Source organism: Vombatus ursinus, unplaced genomic scaffold (assembly GCF_900497805.2).
Source record: "Vombatus ursinus unplaced genomic scaffold, bare-nosed wombat genome assembly UNPS02014894.1, whole genome shotgun sequence".
Taxonomy (NCBI): Eukaryota; Metazoa; Chordata; class Mammalia; order Diprotodontia; family Vombatidae; genus Vombatus; species Vombatus ursinus.
The window spans coordinates 4,790,969-4,816,722 of NW_020954672.1; the positions used below are offsets into that span (position 1 = coordinate 4,790,969).

Below are 25,754 nucleotides of genomic sequence, written 5' to 3' on the forward strand. Positions count from 1 at the left end.
GAATAGCAGCAAATATTGAACAAAATGGAGTCAGTTATGTTCTCCCCAAAATCCACTTCAACAGAAGCAAGGAAATAGGAAGTTGATGCTAGAGTCAGGCATGCAGTTACAGCAATGCCACTGTATCACAAGGAAAAAGGGCACAATTAGGCATTGGGTAGGACAGTTACCTGAAGCCAGGGAGACAAGCAATCTCAAGGACCAAGATCAGGAAGTTCATTGGCTCATTGGGGTTTAAGTATCAGTAAAGGTTTAGACAACACTGTGGATTCTAGGTTTTCCCATTTTGCTGTATCCCTAGAGTTTTGTAGTATTGTAAAGGGCTGTGGGTAGGCTAGATATTGCAATCCTGAAGGACTATATATAAGAAGTCACCTTTTCCATGGGAAATCTTGTTGTACCTGGGCAGAACAAAGGCAAACACCTGTTCAACCTGTGTAACTTTATTCTGTTAATTTATTACTTGTTTCTAGAATGGTCCAGCCTCACCTAACTTTGTACTACCCTCATTTGCCTCTGTTGGTATGCCTCTGCTTAGATTCCCCACCCCCACCCCCAGGTAGCTGCAAGAATAAAGAATGCCTTGGCTAACTGAAAAAAAAAATAAATTAAAAAAAGGAGCAATCCATTAATTCTTCAAAAATGGTGAAAGATGAAGGCCTGGGACCAAGAGCAGGGTCTTCTGGTTAGGTCAAAAGGAGCTGGAATTATGGGTTTATAGATTTAGAGGCATAAGGACTCTTAGAGACTATCAACTTGCAACCTTGTTGTTTTCAAAGATAAAGGTCCAGAAAGTTTTAGTGACCAAGGTTACAGATGTTGCAAATAAGAGAACCAGGTTATGAACCCAGGTCTTCCTATTCCTAATCCAATGATCTTCACATGCTGCCTTATTGATAATCCTTATTAAGCACCTACTACATACAAAACACTGTGCTAGTTTGGGGATACAAGACCCTGAGAGATCGCTTCCCTCCTGTGTGGGCTACCATCTTTGGGCCGCTGTTCCAGTCAAGTATAAGACCTTGTTTCTGCTCTTCATGAATCTATTTGGGAAGACAACAGATTCATCCAAGGGAAGGGGGAAGAGAACAAGATAGCTTATATTAAAGTGTTGCACAGACTACTTGAGACTGACTGTATATAAAAACGTGCTTCTTCACCAGACAAACTCTAGCCAGACTTCAAAAGATGACTGAGATGAAATTAGTGGCCACTTTCTCCCTTCCACCCAATTTTTCCTTTCATATTGTAACTCATACTTACTGGTTGAAAGGAGACTTAAAAACAAAGGTTGTCTTTAAAATCTTCCCTCCTCTCCCAGACCTTCCATCTCTGTGGCCTTAGGGAATGATAGCGGGTTGCTGAACAGTCCTAGTCCTTTTGTGTCTTCAGGAATTTTGTGGGATGGTATAGGTCCTATTACCCTTTAACTTCCTGTTTGTTTTCCTGACCTACAGGTTCCCTAAAGGCTAAACCATCCTCCTTCTAAAATCACTATTAACCCTTTTCTCTCAGGAAAGGAGATGCTGGAACCTGTCGCTTGTGGGGTGCCAGAAGGTAAAGGGGGTGGGGTTGGCTGGAAGTGGAAGTGGCGAATTGTCCCAGATTTCAGAGGAATGGGCCTTGCAATCACTCATACCTCTAGACCTTGAACCTCACTACTGCCCCTGTCCTCTTTTATTAAAGTCGCTTGGAAGGAAATTAACTTTTGACCCCTGAACTCTGGACCTTGGCCCAAAGCTTAAGACTTCATTTAGGGGTAGCCAGGGACCTTCCTTTCCCCTCTTAAAGTCTTCCCTCTCCACCTCCTTTTCCCTTTCCCCTCCTCCACTTGCTCCACAGACTCCTGCAACGCTGGGGAGAGGAGAAAAGTTTATTCTGTTCTCCAGAAGCCTGAGGAGCGAAGGCTGGGGACCTGGAGTGGTAGAGGGTGGGCGGCGGAGAGGAGGGCGTAGGGGCGGGGTTGAGTTTGGAGCGGGTCCCACCCCCAGCCCCAGCCCCAGGGCAGAAAGAAAGTGCAGTTTGAGCGGGGGAGTTTAGCTAGTCCGGGTCTGGGGCCCTGGGAGGGCGGGATCCGGCGCCGCGGCTGGTGGGTCGAGTAGGAACTGGGTTGCTGGGGCCTTGGGAGAGTTCTGAGGGGGGCAAAGGCAGAATCAGGGGCTGAGATCCGAGCCCTGGGAGGGCGGGATCCGAAACCACAGTTGGTGGGTCCCGAAGGAAGGGGGGCTGCTGGGGCCTCCAGAGAGCGCTGAGCAGGGACAGGGACAGGGACTGGGACCAGAGCCCTGGGCAGGAGGGATCTGTATTCACAATTGGTGGGTCCTAGAGGAAGCGGGGGCGCAGGGTTCCAGGAAGAGCACTATGTGGGGCTGGGGCCGGGCAGCGACTGGGACAGGAGCAGGGGCTCTGGCGAGGTGGCTCAGTTGGGGAGTTGAGTTGAGGGGTTTGGGGAGTTGCGCACGGAAGAAGGGGCAACGTGTCACCTTCCTCTGCCCGCCTCCGACCCCCGGGACGGATTGTCTCTCTCTCTCCTAGGGTCGGCCGCGCAGCCATGCGGGGCCGGGAGCCCCCGGGGCGCTTCACTGTGCCAGCGGAGGCGGAGGACTCGGTGCTGGAGCTTCGGCCCCATGTGGAGCGCATCTTTAGGGTGCAGCTGAGTGTCCTCGGGGAGCCGGAACCCGGGGCCCCCAGCATTTGGTTGCAGCTGGAGGGCCCCCAGGAGAACGTGGGCAGAGCCAAGGTAAACTGTGCGCCCCTCCTCTCAGCCTTTCTATTCTCCCCCTCTCGATTAATATCCCCTTCCCAACCCAGATCCCTTCTTTGTGCGCGAGGAATGATCTCAAACTCCTGAGTTAGCGGGATACTCCAAGGAATTGTCCAGTTCATTCTCCCAATCTGGTTTGGATGGCGCCTCCTCTAAGTCCGGTAGAGGCCCCCCAGCCTGTGTATCTTTTTTAGTTCTCTCAAAGATCGACCCCTCAGCCTCCCTCTTTCCTGCCCCACCCTCCTCACTTGCGTGTGCCCTCACACGTCCATCCCCTCCCCTCCTGTAATGTGAGAAGTCGGCAGTCTATAACATTGTGTGTGTATGACTTGGGGGTAGGCCTGTCCTGTGAGCCAGAATTTGGGGGTATCTGTCCCCCGAGGCACCTTAAACCTTGTTCTTATGGCACCATCCTATGAGTTAAGGGCCATGCTTTTCTGTGATCTGTGCCCCTTGGCCTCTGCTTTCAAAGTCAAGCTGGAAATCTGTTTCCATGTGACCCAGGGCTCAATTGAATCCTGTTTTCTAAGTTTTAAAACTTGGAATCAGAATTTGAACTGGAAAGGGCTTTAGAAATTATTCAACTCAGTCCCTTGGTTTTGTGTAACATGAGAACATGACAGCCAACAGCACCTTAGGCTGAGGGATAAGGAGAAAACTGAGGTCCAGAGGACTTGTGTTTTTTGTCCAAGAAACACAGTAGGTAGCACAATTAGAGGTAGAACCCAGGTTTCCTGATTCCCAATCTGTTTTTAAACCTTACCACACTGCATTGCTATTCCTGTCCCTTGGGGGCTAAAGGAATAAGAATATATGGGGTGGGGGGAAGGAAAGGAGCTCTGGAAGGCTCCTGTAGAGTTGTGGGGTGGGCGGGGATTGGGGAGGAAACTGTAGGCTGCCAGGATGAAAGAGCCTGCTGTCTGTGGCTGGAAGTTTGACAGACCAGGTCACAGTGAGCCTCTTTTTTGGTTCTGGCTGGCTTTCCCCACAAGTCTCCCCTTGGACTGAACTTGCAGGCTCTGCCCATTCCTCTTGGTCCCCACCCTATAACTACCCCCCTCAGTCATTACTGAAGCTTCTCTCTTTTCCTAAGGTTGCTGTCTCCTTCCAATTATTTTATCTTCTGGGTTAGAAATGCTACTCAGTCTTTCTTTGTTGTTCCTCTCTCCTGAACTGTTTCTCCCCCTCCCCCCTTTCCCAGCTGTGTCTCTACCAAACTGTCCAAATGGGCCCTAGGCCATGGGGTGGAGGAGGCCTAGCTACACAGCAGCTGGCTTTGGATTTTCAACTAGGCTAATTTAACCACCTCGGTTTTCTAAGTTTTCTAGGCATTCAAGGATGACTACATACAATGTAAGGGGAGATGGCAGTGTCCTATTAGCTGAGAGGACTGAGATGGTTATACAGAATTTCTCTAATGATAAATTCTGTTGGGGGAGTATTTTAAGGAGTGGGTCCTTTGGGCCCTCTTATTTTCATGAATGTAAAATGAACTGAGGACCTTTTCTGGGAGTGCCTCCCATGTCCCCAAGTAATTGTTCACATTTATATAACAATCTGTGGTTTACAAAGTGCTGAGTACTACCTTCTCACAATAAACCTTTGAGGTAACTAGTACAAAGAAATGTTACGGCAGTTTTACAGATGAAGAAACATACTGGGAACAACATTATTTAATTAGTAGTTTTAAAGACACAATATTTTATTGATGTTCTTTTTGAAAGTTTTAAAAGTTACTTTTCTTCTCCTTTTTCTTCTGGTCACTTTTTCTTCTCCTAGGACCATATTTTGCAATAAGTAAGTACAGTTAAGCAAAACATTGGTGAAACCTGAAAATGTATGCTTTATTCTATACCTGTAGTCTAGCCTTTTTCTGCTGAGAAGTGGGAGGCCTTCTCCCAGTTCTCAGAGGTAATGATTACTTACTGTATTGATCAGAGTTCTGTAGTTTTTCAGTGCTGTTTTCTTTAACATTATCATGGGTCATTGTGCAAATTGTTCTCCTGGTTCTGCTTACTTGGTTCTATATTGGTTCTTAGGAATCTTCTCAAGTCTTCCTGAATTCTTTATATTTATAGGTTCTTCGGATGCAATAACAGTTTCATCATATTATATACTACAAAGTATTGTAAGCTACTAGTTATCAGAGCTGGTACTTGAATGGGAAGATTGGGTCTATGAGTGGCCACTACACCTCCAGATTGGGTAGCATATAAGGACTTAGTCTCCATAAATTTTTTTAAAAAGATTTATGAGATATTCCCTGTATACTACTGAGCCCTCCCCTCCCCTCCCCGGAGATCTTTCTAAACAAAGTTCCATTGCTTTTGGTTCTATAGGACAGTGCCTCTCTCCTGCAGGCCACGTCTCACATAACATCCTATCTACCTCCTGTTCCCACTGTTTTTGGAAGTTCCTTGGAGCCAGTATCACTACTTCCTGAGGAATTAGCTCCCCAGGGCCTCTTATTCTTTCAATTCTGCCCTTCTCACAATTGACAAGTGTTTATGGAGCACCTACTATGTTCCAGGGACTCTCATAAATTCTAGGGACACAAAAAGAGTGAAAAAAATTTTAAAAAGAGTGAAACACACATATGTACACAGATTTCCATGTTTGTGAATAATATCCATGACCCATTGAGAAGCCTGGGTTTATAAGAGGTTTCAAGTAGAGACATGGGAAAGACAAGGGATTTTGACAGTATCATCTATTCTCTGTTATTGAAAAGAGCAGGCAGAGAGAATTTATGCCAGGTGCAAGTAGGGGATGAGGGTGTAGGCCAGAGTTAGAAACAGCACTGACCTGGAAGTCACCAGGCCTAGGTCTTGGACTTAGCTTGGGGGTGGTGGCAGAGCACTGACTGCTACCACTGCTGCCACTACTCCTTCTCCTACACTTACTTACTATTTACTACTACTATTTAGGATATATGGGTTTAGAAAACATTTTCCATATATTATCTCATTTGGTACTCACAACAACCTTGTGACATACATGCTATTATTATTTTCATTTTATAGACAAGGAAATTGAGACTGGAAGAAGTTAAATAAATTGCCCAGGGTCACACAAAAAGTAAATATCTGAGGCTGGGTTTGAACTCAGATTTTCATTATTCCAAGTCTCAAGCTCTAACTGCTGTTATCACCTAACTGCTTGTGACCTTAGGCAAGTCAAATACTGTTTTGCACCTTCGGTTGTTTATTTGTAAATTGAAGAGGTTGGATTAGAGAGATGTAACATTCAATGACTCTAAAGTGAATAAATTTCCCAAGTATAATGATGGTGATGCTATTGATCCTATTTAAAAAATAATTTTTAATTTAAAATTAATTTTAAAATTAATAAACATTTTAAAATCTTTTAATAGAGTTACAGAATTGAACATGCTTTGTTTATGACATGATGTGTGTGTGTGTGTGTATGTATAGCTATAGCTATATAGCTGTAGTTTATATATATATATATATACACACACAGGGAAGGGGAGGGTTGAGTCAGTCAGAGAGGTCAGTGAGAATAAAGTGAATGGGGGAGAAAAAGACTAGGATTAGGAAACTTTGGGGTATATTTGAGTCTGAGAAGGTGGGTCCTAGTGGCTTTCAAATTCAGAGGACCATGAAAGGTCAGATGAGTTAAAGGGTCACGTACTCATGTATGTATATTCTTGTTAGATTTTCTGGTTTTTACAAGAAAATCTCTTTCTAGATCTCTGGGGAGGGGGGGATCTCTAAATTGTTTTGCTGTACTGAGATGCTTAAAAGAATGAATACATTACTGAGAATATTATTCCTGGGCAGCAGGGAAAAAACCCTAGGATGGCCTGGCCTCTCTGTAGTGAATTAGTGAACAAAAAGAACTTATTATTTTTTTCCCCTTCAGGGAAAAGCTTGGGAAACAGATTATTTCCCCATCCTTTCCCTCTCCCAAGTCCCTGGATCTTTTTGTTTTGTTTTGTTTTTGTTACTTTTGCTTTGCTTATTTTAGTGGGTGGCTTGTAAGCAGAAGCTGGTTTTCTGGAGGGGATGATTGTGAGGAAGGTATTTCGCAAACTTTAGAGAGCTTTAGCAATATGAGTTATTTGTTCTTATACTTCTAGTAGGTTGTAACCTCTTTTGAGGATAGGGATTGTGGGTTTTTTTCTTTTAAAAAATGTTAAAATTAACATCTTATTCATTTGTCATAGAGCTATCTGTTGTAACAAAGATTTCAAAATAAAGAAGAAAAGCAGACAACTCAGCAAAACTAATAAATATATCAACTGAGTCTTGAAATATATGCAGTATTCTGCATCCATAGGCTTCCACCTTTGTCAAGAAGAGAGGGAGACATACTTTTTCATCTGGTCTTTGGGACTTGATTAAATTGTAGTTTCACATTGTTCAGTTTCAGTTTTTTAAATTTCCATTTACATTGTTGCAATGATAGTCTTTTCCCTCCCTGGTTCTGCTTACTTTACTTTGTATCAGTTCCCATAAGTCTTTTCTATTTTCATCACAATCCCCCACCCCCTTTTTAAAACAGCATAGTAAAATGCTGTTACATTCACATACCACAGTTTATTTAGACATGCCCCGTTGGTGGCCATCTACTTTGTTTCCAATTCTTTGGAAGTAAAGAAGTGCTTTTGAAAATATTTTCATGGATGGCTGTGTTGTTTTTAATCTTTTTGTCCCAGCTTGTTGTACTGTGACTTGAACATTTTGCGTACTTAATAATTACTTGAATTGAATTGGATTAAGATATTTAAAGTAGGGAAAGAGAGACCGTGAAGAGATACAGCTCAACTCTATAGTTGCCCTTCCAGCCAAAGGGGAATCATGGGAATAGCAGAATATTGATGGAAGGGCACCAAAAGTGAATTTCAATACCTTCTTGGTGTGGGGGGAGGGAATTGCCTCTTGACTAGTGCAGAGATAGCAGAAGGAAGCTGGGATTAGACTCTTATGAGCATCAAGTTAAGGCATGTGGTGGCAGTGAATGACTTATGAACCCATCACTGAATTTAATAATTTAATTCAGCAAGCATGTGTTAAGCAACTGATATGTATACAGCACTGTGGTAGGTTATAGGGGAGAAATAAAGCTTAAATCAAATATTATCCTCACCTTATGGAGTTCTAGTAAGAGAATATGAATACACTAATATCTGTAATGTGAAGTAAGTTTATCAGAGAGGTGCAACTAAGGTGCTATGTATAGTTGCAGGGTGTGGAGGAAAATAGGTCACTACCAATTGGATTGCTTCATGGAGAGAGAGAGGGATTGCTTTTGATTTGGGCATTAAAGGGTGGCTAAGGAATTCAGTACACTGAGGTGAGAGAGGGCAACATCCCAAGTATAGGGAATGGGAAGAGCAAAGGCAAAGAGATGGGAAAGTCTGGAGCCTTGCTTGGTGGAGGGTAAGTAGTCCATTTTGGCTGGAACATAAAGAAGGGGAGATTGTATAAGGATAGAAAAAGGTAAGTTGGTTAAGTTAGAGAGGGCCTTGAATGCTAGTCTCAGAAGTGTAATCTAGGTAATAGAGAGCCACTGAAGCCTGATCTCTCTCCTGTATTCTAGTCCTGAATTGCCTCCTTCTTAGTGGACACCTCCTTTTTGATATCTTACAGATAGGCGTTTCAAACTCATTAAAATGGAACTCATTATTTCCCCCCAAAACATCTTTTCTTTAAACTTGCTGATTTCTTTTGAAGGCACCACCATCCTTTCAGTTGCGAAATTCTTAACCTTGGAGTCATCCTTGATGCTTTCCTTCTCACCCCCCACCCCAGCCATATCCAAACAATTGCCATGTCTTATCAATTCTACCTCCCCGGGATCTCTTGCATCCTTTCCCTTCTCTACATTCACATGGTCTTTGCCTAGTTCGTCCGGGCTTTTATCACTTGTCTCGTGGACTATTTAAATCACCTTCTAATTCTCTCTACTTCTAGTCTTTCACCTCCCATCCATCTTTCACATAGCTACCAAACTGGTAAGTTTAGGTAGGTGGTATAGCGTATAGGTTGCTGAGCCTGGAATCAGGAAGATCTGAGTTCAAATCCAACCTCAGTTCATCTATAAAAATGGGGATCATAATAGCATCTACTTCACAAGCATGTTGTTAGGATTGAGTGAGATAATATCTGTAAAACTCTTAGTGTAATGCAGGGGTGGGAAACCTGTGGCCTCAAGACCACATGTGGCCCTCTAGGTCCTCAAATGTAGCCATTTGACTGAATCCAAACTTCACAGAACAAATCCCTTTAATAAAAGGATTTATTCCATAAAACTTGGAGTCAGTCAAAAGGACCTAGAAGGCCACCTATGGCCCCAAGGCCACAGGTTCCCCACCCCTAGCCTAATGCCTGGCACCTGGTAGATGTTTAATATATGTTTATTCACTTCTCCCTAAAATATCAGGCTTATCACATCAGCCCCTTCTCCCCTGAAATTTTAGAATCATAGGATGATAGCTTTAGAGCTGGAAGAGACTTTAAGCATCATTAAGTATGTCCCTCTCATTTTATAGATGAGAAAACTGAGTCCAAGAAAGATTAAGTGACTCACCCAGGGTCACACAGGGCTTGTCTAAGGGAAGATTTGAACTCAAATCTTCTTGGTCCAAGTTCAATGCTCTATTTATCCACTTCACCAAAGCTGCCTCTCAGCAGTGACTCCTTATTACTTCTAGGCTAAAATATAGACTTTCCAGTCTGGCATATAAAGGCATCCATAATCTGGCTTTCGCTTACATTTCTAATCTTGTTTCATATTATTCCCCTTCATGGACTTTCCATTCTTGTCAAATTGGTTTGCTGATTGATGAAATACACTTGACATTATATTTTCTGTCACTGTCCCTGTCCACAAATGGTCCCCCACACTTGGAATCTCTTCCCTCCTCATCTCTACCTCTTAGAATCTCAAACTTCCTTCAATACATAGCTCAGGTGCCCTCTCCTACCTGAAGCCTTTCCTTTTCTCTCCAGTTGTCTATGTTTTCTCCCTCTTGAGATAACTGAAATTTACAACTTTGTACATGCTTAGTGTTGACTTATGAGTGTACCTGTTGTACTCTCCAATGGGTATAAGTTCCTTGAAGGCAAGTACTGCTTCATTTTGTCTCTTGTAGCCCAGTGCCTTGCAAATAGTAGACATTCAGTGTTGAGTTGAATTGAAGGGTTTTAAGCAGAGGGGTGATAGGGCTAGATCTATGCATAAGGAAGATTAGTCTGGTTAGTGGCATGGAGAACTTGGAGGCTCATTAGGAAGCTATTGGAATAGTCCAACAGATGGTAAGTGAGGCTTTATCCTGAGGTGGTAGCTGTAGAAATAGAGAAGAGGAGGAGCCCTGATGCAATAAATTTTTCAAAAGTAGACTCAAAGAACTTGGTAATTGGATATGATAAAAGACAAGAAATGAAAGGGTCAAAAATAACACTCCCCCTCTCCACTCCAAATGTGGGAGACTTTTTCCAATGAAAAAGTAGTGAAGTCAGAAGAGAGAAAAGATTTAAGGGGAAAGATAATAAACTTAGTTTTAAGATATGTTGAGTTTGATGTCCTGGTCAGGCATTTGGGCTGATATGTCTTGTAGGCAATTGGAGTGCTAGTTTGGTAGGCCTAGAAAAGCAGGATGAATCCAGATTGTTAAAGGTTTTAAATGTCAAACGAGTTCTGATGATCTTATTTTACCCTACATCGAATAGAGTCATTGAAAGTTCTTGAGCAGAGGTGTGACATGGCAAAATTTGGGCTTTATGAAGATTGCTTTGGCAGTAATATGGGAGGAGAGAGAGACTGGAAGCAGGGAGATCAGTTAGGAGGCTGCTGTAGTAGTCCAGTGGAGAAGTGAGGTTTCAAAGTAGGGTGGTAGCTCCACTGAAGTGTTGTGAAAATGGAGGTTACTTCTGTTATTATACCTCTGTTAATATAGCCCAAGACTACATTAGTTTTTTGACTGATGAATCAGCTTATAGTCTGCTACAAATGCTATCTCTTGATTACCTGGATTCTTTTTTTGTTTTGTTTGGGTTTTTTTTGGGGGGGGAGGCAATCAGAATTAAGTGACTTGCCCAGGGTCATACAGCTAGTAAGTGTCTGATGCTGAATTTGAACACAGGTCCTCCTGATTCCAGGGCAGGTGTTCTATCCACTGTACCACCTAGTTTCCCTGATTACCTGAATTCTTCTCTAGCCTCATAATGTATACACTGTACTTGTGCAGTTGACTATGTTTAAAATTCAAGCATAGAACTTTACATTTGCCCTTTTAAAATTTTCTCTTACTATATTTGGCCCATTGTTCTAGCTCATCAAGGTGTTGGATCCTAACTTTAGTACACTTTGTTAGCTATCTCTTATCTGCAAATTTGATAAGTATGCTATTTATTTCTTTATCAAAGTCATTGATGAAAATATTGAGTAGCTCAGGGCTAAGGACAAATATCTGGAGTACTCAACATGAGACCTCCCTCCCCTCTATATGGACATTAGTTCTTTAGTCACTACTCCTTGGGATCTGTCATTCAATCAGTTTACAAATCCAAGCTTTGTCTAAAAAGTGGTACCTAGAATTGTACATGATACTCCAGGTGAGGTCTAACAAGGGCCAAACACAATAAGACCATAACCACCCTCCCTCTAAACATTATACCTCTCTAAGTAGCCTAAGGTCACATTCACTTTTTAAACTGCTAAACTTTGGGGCTACATTGATTTTGTAGTCTACTAAAACTCTTGAGTCTTTTTTATAGCTATCTGATCACGTCTCTCACTCTGCACTTGGGCAACTGATTATCTGCACCCATGTTTAAGACTTTATCTTTGTCCTTTTTACATCTTACCTTATTAGATCTAGTCAGTTATTCTAACTTTATGGTGTCCTTTTGGATCCTGATTCTGTCATCTAGTATGTTAACTAACCCATCTAACTTTGTAGCATTGGCACATTTGGTAGGCATATCATCCATGTCTTTATTCAAGTCACTGATAAAAACTGTTTAACAGAATAAAGCCAAAGACAGAGATTTCTGGCACTACACTGGAGACATCTTTTTTTTTTTCCTTTTCTTTCTTTTTTTGGTGGGGGGGGGATAGGCAGTGGGGTTAAGTGACTTGCCCAGGGTCACACAGCTAGTAAATGTCAAGTGTCTGAGGCTGGATTTGAACTCAGATCCTCCTGACTCCAGGGCTGGTGCTCTATCCACTGCACTACCTAGCTGCCCCTGGAGACATCTCTTCAAGTTGACATCAATTTATTAATCATCATCTTTGGGTGTAGTCATTGAAACAGTTCTCAAATCTACTTAACTATCCTATTAGCTCACATATTTCCCTCTTGTTCATGAGATTTTGATGAAAGATCTTATCACATGTTTCACTAAAATCCAGGTATATTATGGCTCCATCATTCCCCTGATCAAGCAACTCTGTAAGAAAAAAAAAAAAAGGAAGTAGCATTAGTTTAGCCTGTAATCAAGAAATCCATACTGGCTGTTAGTGCTCACAGCTTCCCTTTCTAAATGTGCATGAGCCATTCTTCTAATAATACAATCTAGACATTTGCCAGGAATCCAAGACTATCTCACTGACTGATAATCTGAAGAATCCACTTTCTTTCCTTGTTTTGGAAATCAGTTTCCAGTGCTGTGGAACCTTTCCCATTTTCCATTGTTTTTGAAAGATCACTGATAACAGTTTAACAATCCCATTCTTTCTGTAACTTAGACCAGAGGTGTCAAACATAGCCCAAACCAGATTAAAATGTAATTGGAAAATATTTAACAAAATAAAACTACAATGGAACATAAGTAATATTAATATGTGGTTTTCTAAGTCAATGGGGCCAGGGATCCTTATGTACAGTTTCTATTTGAGTTTGACACTGCTGTTTGAGACTAGATTTCTTCTTTTTTTAATTTATTTTTTTAATTTATGGAATAAAACAAGCATATCCATAACAGTATAATAAAAAGGATGATTGCACATGAAACTGCAAATCTATTATGTACAACTTGCTAGTCCTTTTAAATATATGATAATGTTATCATGTACATTTTTTCCTTTTTTTCTTTCTTCCCTCCACCTCACCCTAGAGATGGCTACCATTAGACACAAATAGATATATGTATGTAAAATTATTCTATACAAACTTCTATTTGTGTTCTTTCTCTGGCTGCAGATAGCGTTTTTCTTCATATGTCCTTTATTTTTAATTTGTACTTTTATAATAGTCAGGATTACTTATTTGCTCAAAGTTGTTCTAAAAACAATATTGCTGTTACTGTATATAATATTCTCTTGGTTCTGCTCATTTTGCTCTTCATTATTTCATGCAAGTCTTTCCGTGCCTTTCTAAGGTTGTTGAGCTCATAATTTCTTATAGCACAGTGGTATTCCATCACAACCATACACTACAGTTTGTTCAGCCATTCCCCAACTGATGGAATCCCTGCAGTTTCTAGTTCTTTGTCACCACAAAGAGAGCTGTTATAAACATCCCATTCACATTCAAAGTTATAATTACTATTTGTGAATTTCCCTCCATCTCATTTTTACTCACTATTTTCTTTCTCATATAATCCTGAATGAAAAAAAAATGGACATCTGACAAATGAAAGATTTTCAGGTATTTGTAACAAAAAGACCAGAACTGAATGGAAAACTGTCATAATTACTAAGGTAGTTTGAAAGAAAGGTTGGGGTTGAGTTGTGTATGATGGGGGTGATTCTGAAAAACAAAACTGGGTAGGAAAAGGTAAGAGGGAGCAATTACATTATAAAAATGGGGCAATAAAGGAAGAACTAATACAGAGGAAGCAGGTGGGGATGGAGAGCTGGTAATGGTAGATCTCTTCTAAATGACCTGTATTTTGTGAGAGCACCTAGGCACTCTCAGACTGTCTTTTCCCTTATCTTAGATCACTTAATTTCTCTGACCTCCAGTTTACTCATCTGTATGATGTGGGAAATGTGCATTTTGGGGTGTAAGAAGGCAGTACCATGTTGTGATATGTATGTGTGAAATGAGTAGTATAAAAGACATAGTAGTTTCATACATATGAAGCTTGGAAGAGACATCCGAGGCCATCTAGTTGAATCTCTTTTGAAAAAATTAAGTTTTATTTTTTAATTAAAACAATTTTCTGGGGCAGCTAAGTGCTGCAGTGGATAGAGCACCGGCCCTGAAGTCAGGAGGACCTGAGTTCAAATCCGGCCTCAGACCAAACACTTGACACATACTAGCTGTGTGACCTTGGGCAAGTCACTTAACCTCAATTGCCTCACCAAAAAAACCCCCCAAACAAACCCAAACGATTTTCTCTCCCTCCCATTCTTCCCACCATTTAATTCAAAACAAAAGAAAACAATAAATAAAATCCTTGTAACAAATAGGCATAAACAGAACAAATATCTGTGTCCAAACAATAGAGGGTGTCCCAGAAGTCTTAGAACAGCTTTAATCTGCTTTAATAGCTTAAAGCTGTTGCTGTAAGACTTTTGGGACATCTCATGTAGGTCTCATTCTACACTCAGAGTCCATTGCCTCTCTGTTAGGAAATGGGCAGCCCCGGTTCATCGTCAGTCCCAAATCCTTTATTTTATAGCTGAGGAAACTGAAGTCTGAGTGTTTATGTGACTTCAGCCCAAGGTCACATTGCCAGTAATTGTCAGAGGTGGGATATAAATCCTACTTTTCTGACTGCAGAGACAGGAGTGTTTCCAATATAGTATACCGCAGGCAGATGGGTGGTGCAGAGGATAGAACACTGTACCTAGAGTTGAAAAGGTCTTGAAATCAAATCCGTCCTCAGACTCTTGGTATCTGTGTTACCCTTTGCAAGTCACCTATGCTTTTTAGTCTCAGTTTCCTACTCTGTAGAAAGGGGATATTAACAGGGTTTACTTCCTACAGTTGTAGTGAATATCAAATGGATATCTGTAAAGCAATTTGTAAACCTTAAAGTGCTATATAAATGCTAGCTATTATTATTTTTATACTGTCTTTGTCATTGAGGACCAGGTGACTGGAAAAGGAGGTGGGCTTTTAAAAAATTATATTCTATTTTTTCAATCAGCAAAAATCTACCTTCTCTCCCTCCCTCACAAATCCTCCTTTTTCTCCTCCCTCACAGAGAACTAAGGAAAAACAAAACCCTTGTTGCAAATATGTATAGGCAAGCAAAACAAATTTCTGCATTTGCCATGTCCAAAAAGAATAGATGTCTTAAAATTTTGTGCTCTCTGTCCTTTACCTCTCTGTCAGGAGAGAGTAACATGGCCTTTTGTGTAGTAGAAATGAGAGGCAATGGGTGGACAGCCCAAGTAAGACATCAGCAGCCCCAAGATAACCAAACCACAAGGGAAAGGTCTCCAGTGTGTTGGGTAGGAGGTTTATGGAAAAATATGGGCAAAAATTTTACAGGCTAAGTCCTGGTGGGTTTTGGTCTATCTTGGCAGAAGGAATTTTTATAGTGATGAATTCATTATAGTATCAATACATCAGAGTATCAGCATTTATTGATTTTCAATGAAGTAAATAGTTTTACGAAGATCCAATAAGATAGGCTTTTTAACATGAAACATAGCATATTAGATGGAGAACTGGCCTTGTAGTTAGGAAAACCTGAGTTCATAACCCATCTCTGACACATACTGGCTGTGTATCTGTGGGAAGACATTTAATCTTTCAGGGTCTGCAGAGACTAAGAGTAGACATTGTGGGATGGTCAGTGGATTTTCTTCACTAGGAATTCCTTATGCCAGTGAAATCATAGGACTAGTTAAAAAAAAAGTGCTAATAAATTTGAGCTGCTGTAGTGGTCATCATCATCATCACCATCCATGTTGTCAATATGAGAAGTGGATAGTATTGATAAAAGACTGGCTTCCAAGTCAAGAAGGCCTGAGTTCAAGTTTTGACTCATGCTGGCTTTGTGAATCTAGGCAGGACACTTAGCCACTCAATGACCTGAGGCAACTCTAAGAATATAAATTGCAGAGCAGGTGGCAATCTGCATTGGTAGAGGGAGTTTCCTCACTAGAGATTTCCTACAATGATGAACTAACTCATGGGTCAAGATTCCACACTCCCCCACCCCCAGCTCACCTAAGCTGAATCTTCTGGAATTGCAGTCAGGAAAGACCTAGGTCCTGTCTTCAGCACTCAGTGCCTTTGTGCCCTTAGGCAATTACCTAACTTCTGAGCTGAAGTTTTCTCATCTGTAAAATTGGGGATGATATGGATAGCACCTTTACCTCACAGGCTGTTGGGAAGCTCTTGTACATCCAAGAGGGGCAGCTAGGTGGTACAGTGTAGTGCCAGCCCTGGCATTAGGAAGATTCATCTTCCTGATCAGATCTGACTCAGACACTTACTAGCTGTGTGATACGGGGCAAATCACTGAACTCTGTTTGCTTCAGTTCCTCATCTGTAAAATGAGCTGGAGAAGGAAATGGCAAACCACTCTGGTATCCTTGCCAAGAAAACCCCAAATGGGGCCACAAAGAGTCAGATACGACTGAAATAACTGAAAATACTGAACAACATACATCCAATATGATATGTAGAAAATGCCTTCCAGATTTTTACATACTATATAAAGTCAGTTATTTTCCATTTTATTATGAGTCCTGAGAAGCAGAATTTCTTAATGGTTAGAGAAGGAAAGAGGGAAGGGAATAGTCATTTATATAATTCCTACTATGTGCCAAGCACTGTGCCAAGCACTTTTATAGATATTATCTCATTTGATCCTCACAGCAACTTAGTGAGATGGATGCTATTATTGTCCCTATTTTATAGTTGAACAAGCTGAGGCAAACAGAAGGTAAGTGACTTGCCCAGGATCACGCAGCTAGTAAGTGTCTAAATCCAGACTAGAACCCAGGTTTTCCTGACTTCAGGCCTAGCACTCTCTCCACTGTGCCACCAGCTTAGTCTTAGACACTTGTGTTCAAGTCCTGTCTCTGATATATACTGACTGTCATCCTGGACAAATCACTTAATCTCTCAAGGCTCCAAGGAACTCTCTGAAACAATAAATAGGGAAGCATGTGCTGATTTGAATTGGGAGAGGGAATTTCCTCTCTGGGAGTTCTTAATGCCAATGAAATCACAGGTCTGATGAAACAATGAATCTTGCTGTCTTTCTAGAATGTCAGCCAGTAGGTGGGGAATGTTTTGGTCACAGTAGCTCATGAGGATTGTTAAGAGATAGAAGGGTGTTATCTATGTTGGTAGAAGGTATACCCATTTAATGAAATTGGGGGTTTCCTAAGGTGTTGAAGCAAATTGGAATCCCATAGCTGGATTTTGTTGTTGATGTTTAGTCGGGTCCAACTCTTCGTGACCTCATGACCATATCGTCCATGGGTTTTCTTAGCAAAGATACTGGAGTGGTTTGTTATTTCTTTCTTCAGGGGATTAAGGCAAACAGAGGTTAAGTGACTTGCGCAGGGTCACACAGCTAGTTAGTATCAGAGGACAGATTTGAACTCAGTTCTTCCTTACTCCAGGCCTGGTGCTATAAATTATGTATAAAGATGTATGTGATTAGCAAACACAAATGGCCTAAGACATATATGGGGTGGTTTGGGTGGGTCCTAGGCAGAAGTCTTTATAATGATTACATTAACAGTCAGCATTTACATATTGCTTTAAGCTACACAGGAATGCTATTTATAACCAAGAAGATAATGTCATTGTAAACACTTGTCCAATTAAAGTGATTTTTTTCAGTCCATCAATAAACATTTATTGAATGCTATCTGCATACAAAAGTATAAAAGTAACAACAATAACACTATACACATATATACACACTATATATACATACACATGCACATATTTGTGTATATGTATACATACATATAGACATACATATATACACATACACACATACACACATACATACATATATATGTATATATATATATAAGATCCTCTTTTAGGTATTATTGAGCTCTCTGAAGCCTGTCCTTCTAAGTGGAGACTTCAAATGCTCTGCTGATTGTAACCCGATCCAATCTAATTCAAGTCTGTTCAATCTAACAAGCATTTATTAAGCTTCCACTGATACCAGAAACAGATTTTGAAGTTGCTTTAGTGTCCTTCCTGATCAATAAATCACATAACCATAGACTCATATAATTTTAGAACTGAAGTGACCATAAAGACTCTAGCTGACTACAAGCACAAGGGTCCAGAGGAAACTAGAAGGGCAAATTTGACTGAGTAATTGGAAGGAGCTATATGATGATACAATACCCATATTCTAAAGGGAAGAGAAGAAACAAGTGTTCCTTCAGATCCTTAATGTCTTCAAAGGATAGCAATAGAGTTAAATTAGAAAAACAGAGGTCTCGGGGATGGATTGGCTCTGTTCTGAGGGTTTTAAGAGGAACAAATGAAGGAAAGATAAAAGGAGGAATATGCTACTTGCTAGTGCCTGAGAGGAATATATAAACTTGGAAGAAGGGGTGGGCAAGTGGGCATTAGAAGAAACCCCACTTATCTGAAACAGACAAAGGAAGGTTGAATACACACACATACAGAATTTGGTGTAGAAATACATCAAACTCAATATGGAAACAAGTGGGAATGGCCGAGGGTAAGAGGAGTGTTAAGAGAAAGCACAATATTAGGGAGGGGGATAGTCATACGCAAAACAAACTTCCTTATCCTGAAAAAGATATTACAAAGGAAAAAAGGAAATGCAAAGAAAGAGAATCTAAGGGGATGTCTTAGATCACCTCTTAGGCAACTGAGAAATGGCTAAAAATTTTATATGAATATAATAGAATATTGTTGTGCTATAAGAATTCATAAAAGAGATTTCAGAGAATCCTGAATAGTATAAACTGATACAAAGTGAGGTAAGCAATTTATCCAAGGAAAACAACGTTGTAAAGGGAAATAACTTTGAAAGACTTGGCAACCTTGACCAAAAAACTGAGTACATGTTTCTAGAGAACATATGACAAAGCATATTACCCACCTCCTGATAGAGAAGTGGTAGATGTAAGGTGCAGAGATGTTTTAGAACATGGCCACTGTATGGATTTATTTTGCAGTTAGGTGGCTCAGTAGAGATAGAGCATTGGACATGGATCAAATCGGGCCTCATACACTCATTGCTATGTGACCCTGGGCAAGTCACTGAACTCTCTTAGCCTCAGCTTCCTCATCTGTAAAATGAGGATAATAATTGCACCAACCTCCCAGGAATGTTGTGAGGATAAACTGAGATATTTGTAAAACATTTTGCAAACCTTGAAGTGCTATGTAAATGGTAGCTATCATTGTTGTTATTAATTTCCTCTAGTACTCTATATTGGGGCAGTGAGGTGGTGAAATGGCAAGAGTACCAGGTCTGAAGTCAGGAAGACTCATCTTCCTGGGTTCAAATCTGGCCTCATAAATTTACTAGTTATATAACCCTCTGTAAAAATGAGCTGGAGAAGGAAATGGTAAACTACTCCAGGATCTTTGCCAAGAAAACCCCAAATGGGGCCATGAAGAGTTGGACATGATTGAAATGACTGAACAGCAACAAAAATCTTTCCCTCTCTACCATCCTGCCACCTAGTAATGGCTCTTTATTATGTTACTAAGTTAGATGGAGTGAACCCTGTGAACATTAGAAGGCTTGGAACAGCTAGAAAACAAAGGATCAGTTTATTCTGGGCAGAGCCACACTGGGCTATCCCCTGCAAGCAAAGGGGAATGGTCAATGGTCCACAGGAGGATTATATCTCCTCTACAGTCTCTGGATTGTATACCTCAATCCAGACTTATCTGTCCTTATAGCAAATACAGTAACTGCATGACAGGTTAGGACTCACCTGTTTTTTGGTTGTTTGTCCTCAGGCAGCTTGTGCCGCACAAGCTACTCTGAAAACAGCACTGAGACACATTAATGAGAAACCAATGAGATAGGAACTGATTCCAATTTATAAGAATAAGAGACATTTTGTAAAATGATTTGTATTTCCACAAGGTACTACATAGTGCATATCCTTTGATCTAGAAATATTACTACTAGGCATATACCCTGAAGAGATCAAGGAAAGAGGAAAAGGACCCCTCTATACAAAATATTTATAGCAGCTCTTTTCATAGTAGCCCCAAACTGAAAACTAAGGGTGGTGGTGGTGGTGGATACCTTTTGGGAAACAAATCATGGCATGTGAAAGTAATGTAATGTTACTCCATAAGAAATAATGAGTTGGACAGTTTTAGAGAAAATTGAGATCTTATTGATGCAGAGTAAAGTAAGTAGAACCAGGAGAATAGTTTATTAAATAATAGCAGCATTATAAAGAAAAACAGCTCTTAAAGGCTATTCTTAAAGAAAATCTGATCAATGCAATAATAAGCCACAGGTCTACCAGACTGGAGGTTAGGCATGCACCCACCTTCTGGCAGAGATGATGGAATTAAAAAGCTAACTGAGACATCCATTTTTGTACATGGCCAATGAGGAAATTTGCTTTGCATGAAGTGCATATTTTCTATGAGGGTTTTTCTTTTTCCCTTTTTTCAGTTATGGGTGGTGAGGGAATGAGAGGCAGAGAAAGTAAATGCTTGTTAATTGAAAAAAAAAAAGAGAGAGAGAGACCACTCAGGAAGAGAGAAAGAATGGCAACTTGATATAAAACTGCAGTATCTCATGACTGAAAAGGACCTTAGAGTTGTTCTTACATAATTATGGATCAGGAAATTGAGACTCAGAAGGGGGAAAGGATTTGCTCATGGTCACACGCCTAGTTGGTGACAGAACTGGGTTTAGAACCTGGATCTCTAAACTTGGACTCCAGACAAGAGTTGAAGAGATGCACTCTTCTCCCCTTTTTGTAAGAAGAAGAGTGGTTATGGGTTATGTGGTTGTAGAGCTTTAGGAATTTTCACTAGCTGTTCCTCTTCATTCTAGGCATGGTGGACTGTACCTACTAACCTCCCTGGCTTCCTTTAAGGTCTAACAAAGATTCTTCAGGAAGCCTTCTCCAACCCTTCTTAATTGCAATTCCTTCCATCTGATAATTTCTTCCTATTTATTCTGTACATAGCTTGCTCTGTATATAATTGTTTACATGTTGTCTCATCCATTAGATTGTAAACTCCCAGAGTGCAGGTACTGAATTTTGCCCCAGTGCTTAGCACAATGACTGGCAAATGTTTGTTTGTTTTTTTCTCTTTTAAATGGTATTTTACTTTTTTCCAATTACATATAAAGACAATTTTAAACATTCCTTTTTAAATATAGAATTTTGAATTCCAAATTATCTCCTTTCCTCCCTCCCTCCCCTCCCCCTTTCTAAAACAGTAAGCAATTTGATATAGTTAACAAAAGTTTATTGATTGATTATGGATATATAAAATCGAGTATACTGTCAGTTACTGAGGTTTTAGTTGTTTTGCTGACCTGCCTTCCTCTCTGCCCCTTTAAATCTTTGTTACAAGGGATGGCTTGATGAGTAGGGTAAGGAAATGGAATATATTCAGGAATGAAGAAAATATGAAAACAAAAAATATGATTTAAACTGACCCTCTCAGGTGTCGATTCTCAGACCATTGTTCTTTACTTACCTTACAACTCTATTTTTATCTTTATCCACATTCATGTATCCCCATCCCCTCAAGTTTTTCTTCCCTTCCCATTGTACACCCAATTTCAGTTGTCTCTAATATTGAGAAATGGGTTTGTGAGGCAGGTGAGGCCAGAGGAGAGAGATTGCATCTAGTGAATTAGCTTTTTAACTGTGTGGGGAGAGATGCCAGTGTCCTGGTATGGGTTGGCCTGCATGACTTCTGAGGTCCTTTCCATAACTCAGACCTTCTAGGATCTTGGGTGCCTCTAAATCAATAACCTTTTTTTTTTTTGCATGTGAACCCCTTTGGCAGTCTGGTGAAGCTTCTCAGACTAATTTTTTTTTTTTGGCGAGGTAATTGGGGTTAAGGACTTGCCCAGAGTCATACAGCTAGTAAGTGTTATATATCTGAGGCCGGATTTGAACTTAGGTCCTCCTGACTCCAGGGCTAGTGCTTTATCTACTGTACCACCTAGCTGCCACCAGAGTAATGTTTTTAAATGCATAAAATAAATTAAACAAGATTACAAAGGAAATCAATTATATTAAGATAGTTATCCAAATGTTAAGAAAAAAAGTTTTCAGACCTTGGGTTATGAACCCTTACTTTAGATGGACTTCTTTTCCTACTTATATTTTGGCTGTGGTACAATGGGCAAAGTCTGATAGGTGGGCGGTGAGCAGTTAATGTTTTCCCTTGGGAAAGAGAAGCCTTAACTTTACTATGTTTCTTTCCCTAGGAATATGTGAAAGGCCTATGCAGCCCAGAGCTATGGGAGGAAGTCAACTACCCACCAGCCCTGCATTGTGTCTTCCTTGGAGCCTGCAGCCTCTTCCTGGATTGTCTATGCTGGGGTACCTCAGCCCACATGGTGCCCCAAGCCCCAGGCTCCCTGCTGCTGGGAGGCCTGGCTGAAGCCTTCTTCATGGCCCAGAACCGGGTAGAGGCGCTGGCAAAGCGGCTGGGGTGTGACCCCCTTCCACCCACCAAGTCTCGGGGGGTCCCAGAGGCTGAAGTGAATAGGGCTTTCCGGGCTCTGCTGGTGGGCAGGGAGGATGAGCACTCTGGAGCCCTGCTTCGTCTGCCTCTTACTGTTCAGGAAGAGCTCTTGAGGCTGGTGCAGGAAGCTGTGAAGGATGGGGGAGATGCAGAATGGATGGGCCCTCTTGAACCTCCTCTGGATGGCTCTTCCAGGCCTCGGCCAGGGAGGATATCAACCAAGCCCCTTCTGGAGCTCAGGGCACTCCAACGTGGCCAGTACTGTGGGTCACATGGAGAACCTGGGAAGGTCAGCCGGACAGAAGATAGACAGGGTCATGTAATTAGAGAGGGCATGACAGTCCTAGAACTAGGAGGACGGAACCGGGGCAAACGAGTCTATAGGGAGATCCCTAATCTGATTCCTAATTGCAGGGGGAATAAACGGCCGGTCAATTCCCCTTCCTTCAGGGAAGAGATGCTTGGCCTGATAAGGCAGGTCTTGGGGGACGGATTGAGTCCACTTACCCTCACAGGGCCTCCAAATGGTGCTAGTGCTTCGAAGGCACAAGGTTCCCACAAATCTCCCTCAGAGCCCCATATTCGCTGGGGGGATAGTCCTTCCAAGAGGAAAGAGGACCCTCGTGGGAAGAGCTCAGAGGAAGGGCAGGAGCAACCCAGGGTAAGTTTCTCTTCTGAGAATTATCCGAAACTGCGCTCTGCCCAGATCAGGGAGGTAGGGTTAGCACAGAAGCAATTCCATAATCTTGAGGCAAAGGCTGCCTTTAAGTCCCAGGCCCCAATCCCATTTGCTTCCTGGAAGAATGTGAGCTTCCCTGGAGCTTGGGGGCAAGGTAGTCCCTGCAGACCTCTGTGGCTAGGGCCTCAGCATTTTGGTGTAGGGCATTCAACCTTCTGGAGGGTACAGGATGGGCACTCATCCTCCTTGCCCTGGGGCCTAGACTGGGGGCGCAACTTACCCCCCAATCCATTGAGGCAAGCAACTCCGTTCAAATACAAGGTGCAAGCACAAAGTCCTGTCCCTGTGAGACTAGATTGGAAAAGCAGACCTCTCCTCAGGGATCCCGTCTTGGTGCCCCCATCTTGTAACCCAGGGTGGTGGCAGGTGCTAAAAACAGCCCCTCAAATGTGCCAGAGACCAGTGACCCTGACACCTGGAGGCTACGATGTCTCTTCAGGGAACCTGCAGAGAGGAACTCTTGTTGGGGATTGGGAACCAGGGCTACTTCCCACTTGGCTTCATGAACCAAGGCTGGTCACTACCTTTGGGGAGCAAGGAGCAATACAAGAGCTGGTGACCCCTTTCCCAGAAATGTCCCTTGCCAGGGCAGAGATCTTAACAGATATCCTTCGGGACGTGTCTTGTGGACAGCCCTTTGGCCCTGTCCCTGTCTCGCTGCTGAAGTACTTTGGGGAGCCTGAGAGGCAGAGACAGGCAAATTGCCAGCCAATACCCTGCTTTGCCAGTGGCCCGGTTTTCAGGGAGAAACGGAAGAAGAGCAAGTGCCCCAAGACTGTGAGCAGTGACCAGCATGTGCCATTTGTCCATCCACAAGTGAATAACTTGGTGACCAGCTTCCAGCGTTTTCATGAGGCCCTGAGTGTGCCTTTCACCTTGAGCCTTGAAAACATCCCTGGGAAGCCAGGGCTTCGTCATATCATCATTGATGGCAGCAACGTGGCGATGGTGTGAGTGACACTGGGGCCCCAGGGCAAGGACTTATAAGAGCCGGACCCCTTCTCAATGTGTTTTACCAAGATGGAATTTAGTTACAACAAATATCAAAGGCAGCCTTGAAAGGGAAAAGAAGCTGCCACATATGGAGAGCAAGGGAGTGACTTCTCCCCATCTGAAATATACTTTCTTCTCAACTTATCCAAGTATTTTTCACTCATTCATTCAACATATATTTATTAAGCATAAGGCACTATGTTTACTCTGAGTAAGGTACTGTGCTCAGTATTAGGGGTACAGAAATAAATAATGCATTCTTCTTACCCTCATAGAACTTATAATTTAGTAGAGGTGATAAGAAGTACACATGTAAGTAAGGTACAAAGTAGTGTGTGATGATTATAGGTTGTTCATTTGTGTCCAACTCTTCATGACCCCATGGATCAGACTGTCCATAGGGTTTTCTTGGCAAAGATGTTAGAGTGGTTTGCCATTTCTTTTTGTAGTGGATTAAAGCAAACAGAGGTTAAGTGACTTGCCCAGGGTCACACAGCTAGTAAATGTTTGAGGATAGATTTGTATTCAGGTCTTCCTGGCTCTAGGCCCAGTGCTCTATCCACTGAGCTACCTCACTGCCTAATACATATCATAAGTAGGAAGGAAGAAAATAAACATTTATGAAGCACTTACTATGTGTCAGGTACTGTGCTAAGTATTTTACAAATATTATCTCATTTAATCCTAACAAAAAAAGCAGGTGCTATTATCACCCCTACTTTATAGTTGAGGAAATTAAGGCAAACAAGGGTAAGTGACTTGTCCACAGTTGCACAACTGCTAAGTGTGAGGCCAGATTCGAGCTCTTGAAGATGAGTCTTCCTGATTCTAAGCCCAGTGCTCCATCCACCGTGCCACATAGCTGCCTGGACGGGACCTTAGAGATCTGCTAATCCAGTTTGTTTATTTTATAGATGATGAAACTTAAGTCCAAAAAATTCAGTTGACTTGCCTACATGTATTAAGTTAGAGAGGGAAAATTGGAATCCAGGTCCTTTGATTCCAAAGCCAGTACTTTTCCATTAGACTGTGCAGTTTTGGACCTTGAATGAAAGGTATGATTTCAATGGATAGAGATGGAGGGAGGGCATTCTAGGTGTAGGGAACAGGGTGAGCAAAAGTACTGAGGTGGGAAAGAGTGAGATGGAAAGCTTGGCTGTGTAGCACAAAGAGGATCGGGTGAAATGTCTGGAAAGGGAGGCTGTAATTAGATTGTGAAGGGCCTTGAATGCCAGGCTAGGCCCTGATACTTACTTTAAGGCAAGTTCAGTTCTCATCTTTATTTTGAAATCTTCCCTAACCACTCTAGTTCTAGAGGGTGATCCCCCTCCTTTGAATCCATAGTACTTTTTGTCTATACCACTCACTTGTCATGACTGCCTTGTGTCATAGCTCTTCATGTAATTAATTTGATTTCCTTTACTGGACTGTGAGCCCTTTGAGAGCAGAGTAATATAAACATATGTATGTGTATATATATATATATATATGTATATGTATATACATACACATATATAGGCAGCTAGGTGGCATACTGGATAGAGCACTGGCCCTAGAGTCAGGAGGACCTGAGTTCAAATCTGGCCTCAGACACTTATTAGCTGTGTGACCCTGGGCACGTCATTTAACCCCAATTGCCTTACCCCAAATTATACATATATGTATGTATGTAT

The 25,754-nt window shown here is 41.7% G+C and overlaps 1 protein-coding gene across 1 annotated transcript in view; it reads left to right on the forward strand.

Moving 5' to 3' along the window:
* Positions 1 to 2,554: 2,554 nt before the first annotated feature.
* The window catches only part of NYNRIN (NYN domain and retroviral integrase containing), a 37,433-nt gene continuing 14,233 nt past the window's right edge, over positions 2,555 to 25,754 (forward strand). The window contains exons 1-2 of the mRNA XM_027843024.1: positions 2,555 to 2,743; positions 22,090 to 24,038. Of these exons, the coding sequence (XP_027698825.1) occupies positions 2,555 to 2,743; positions 22,090 to 24,038 (2,138 nt within the window). The remainder of the gene's footprint in view (positions 2,744 to 22,089; positions 24,039 to 25,754) is intronic.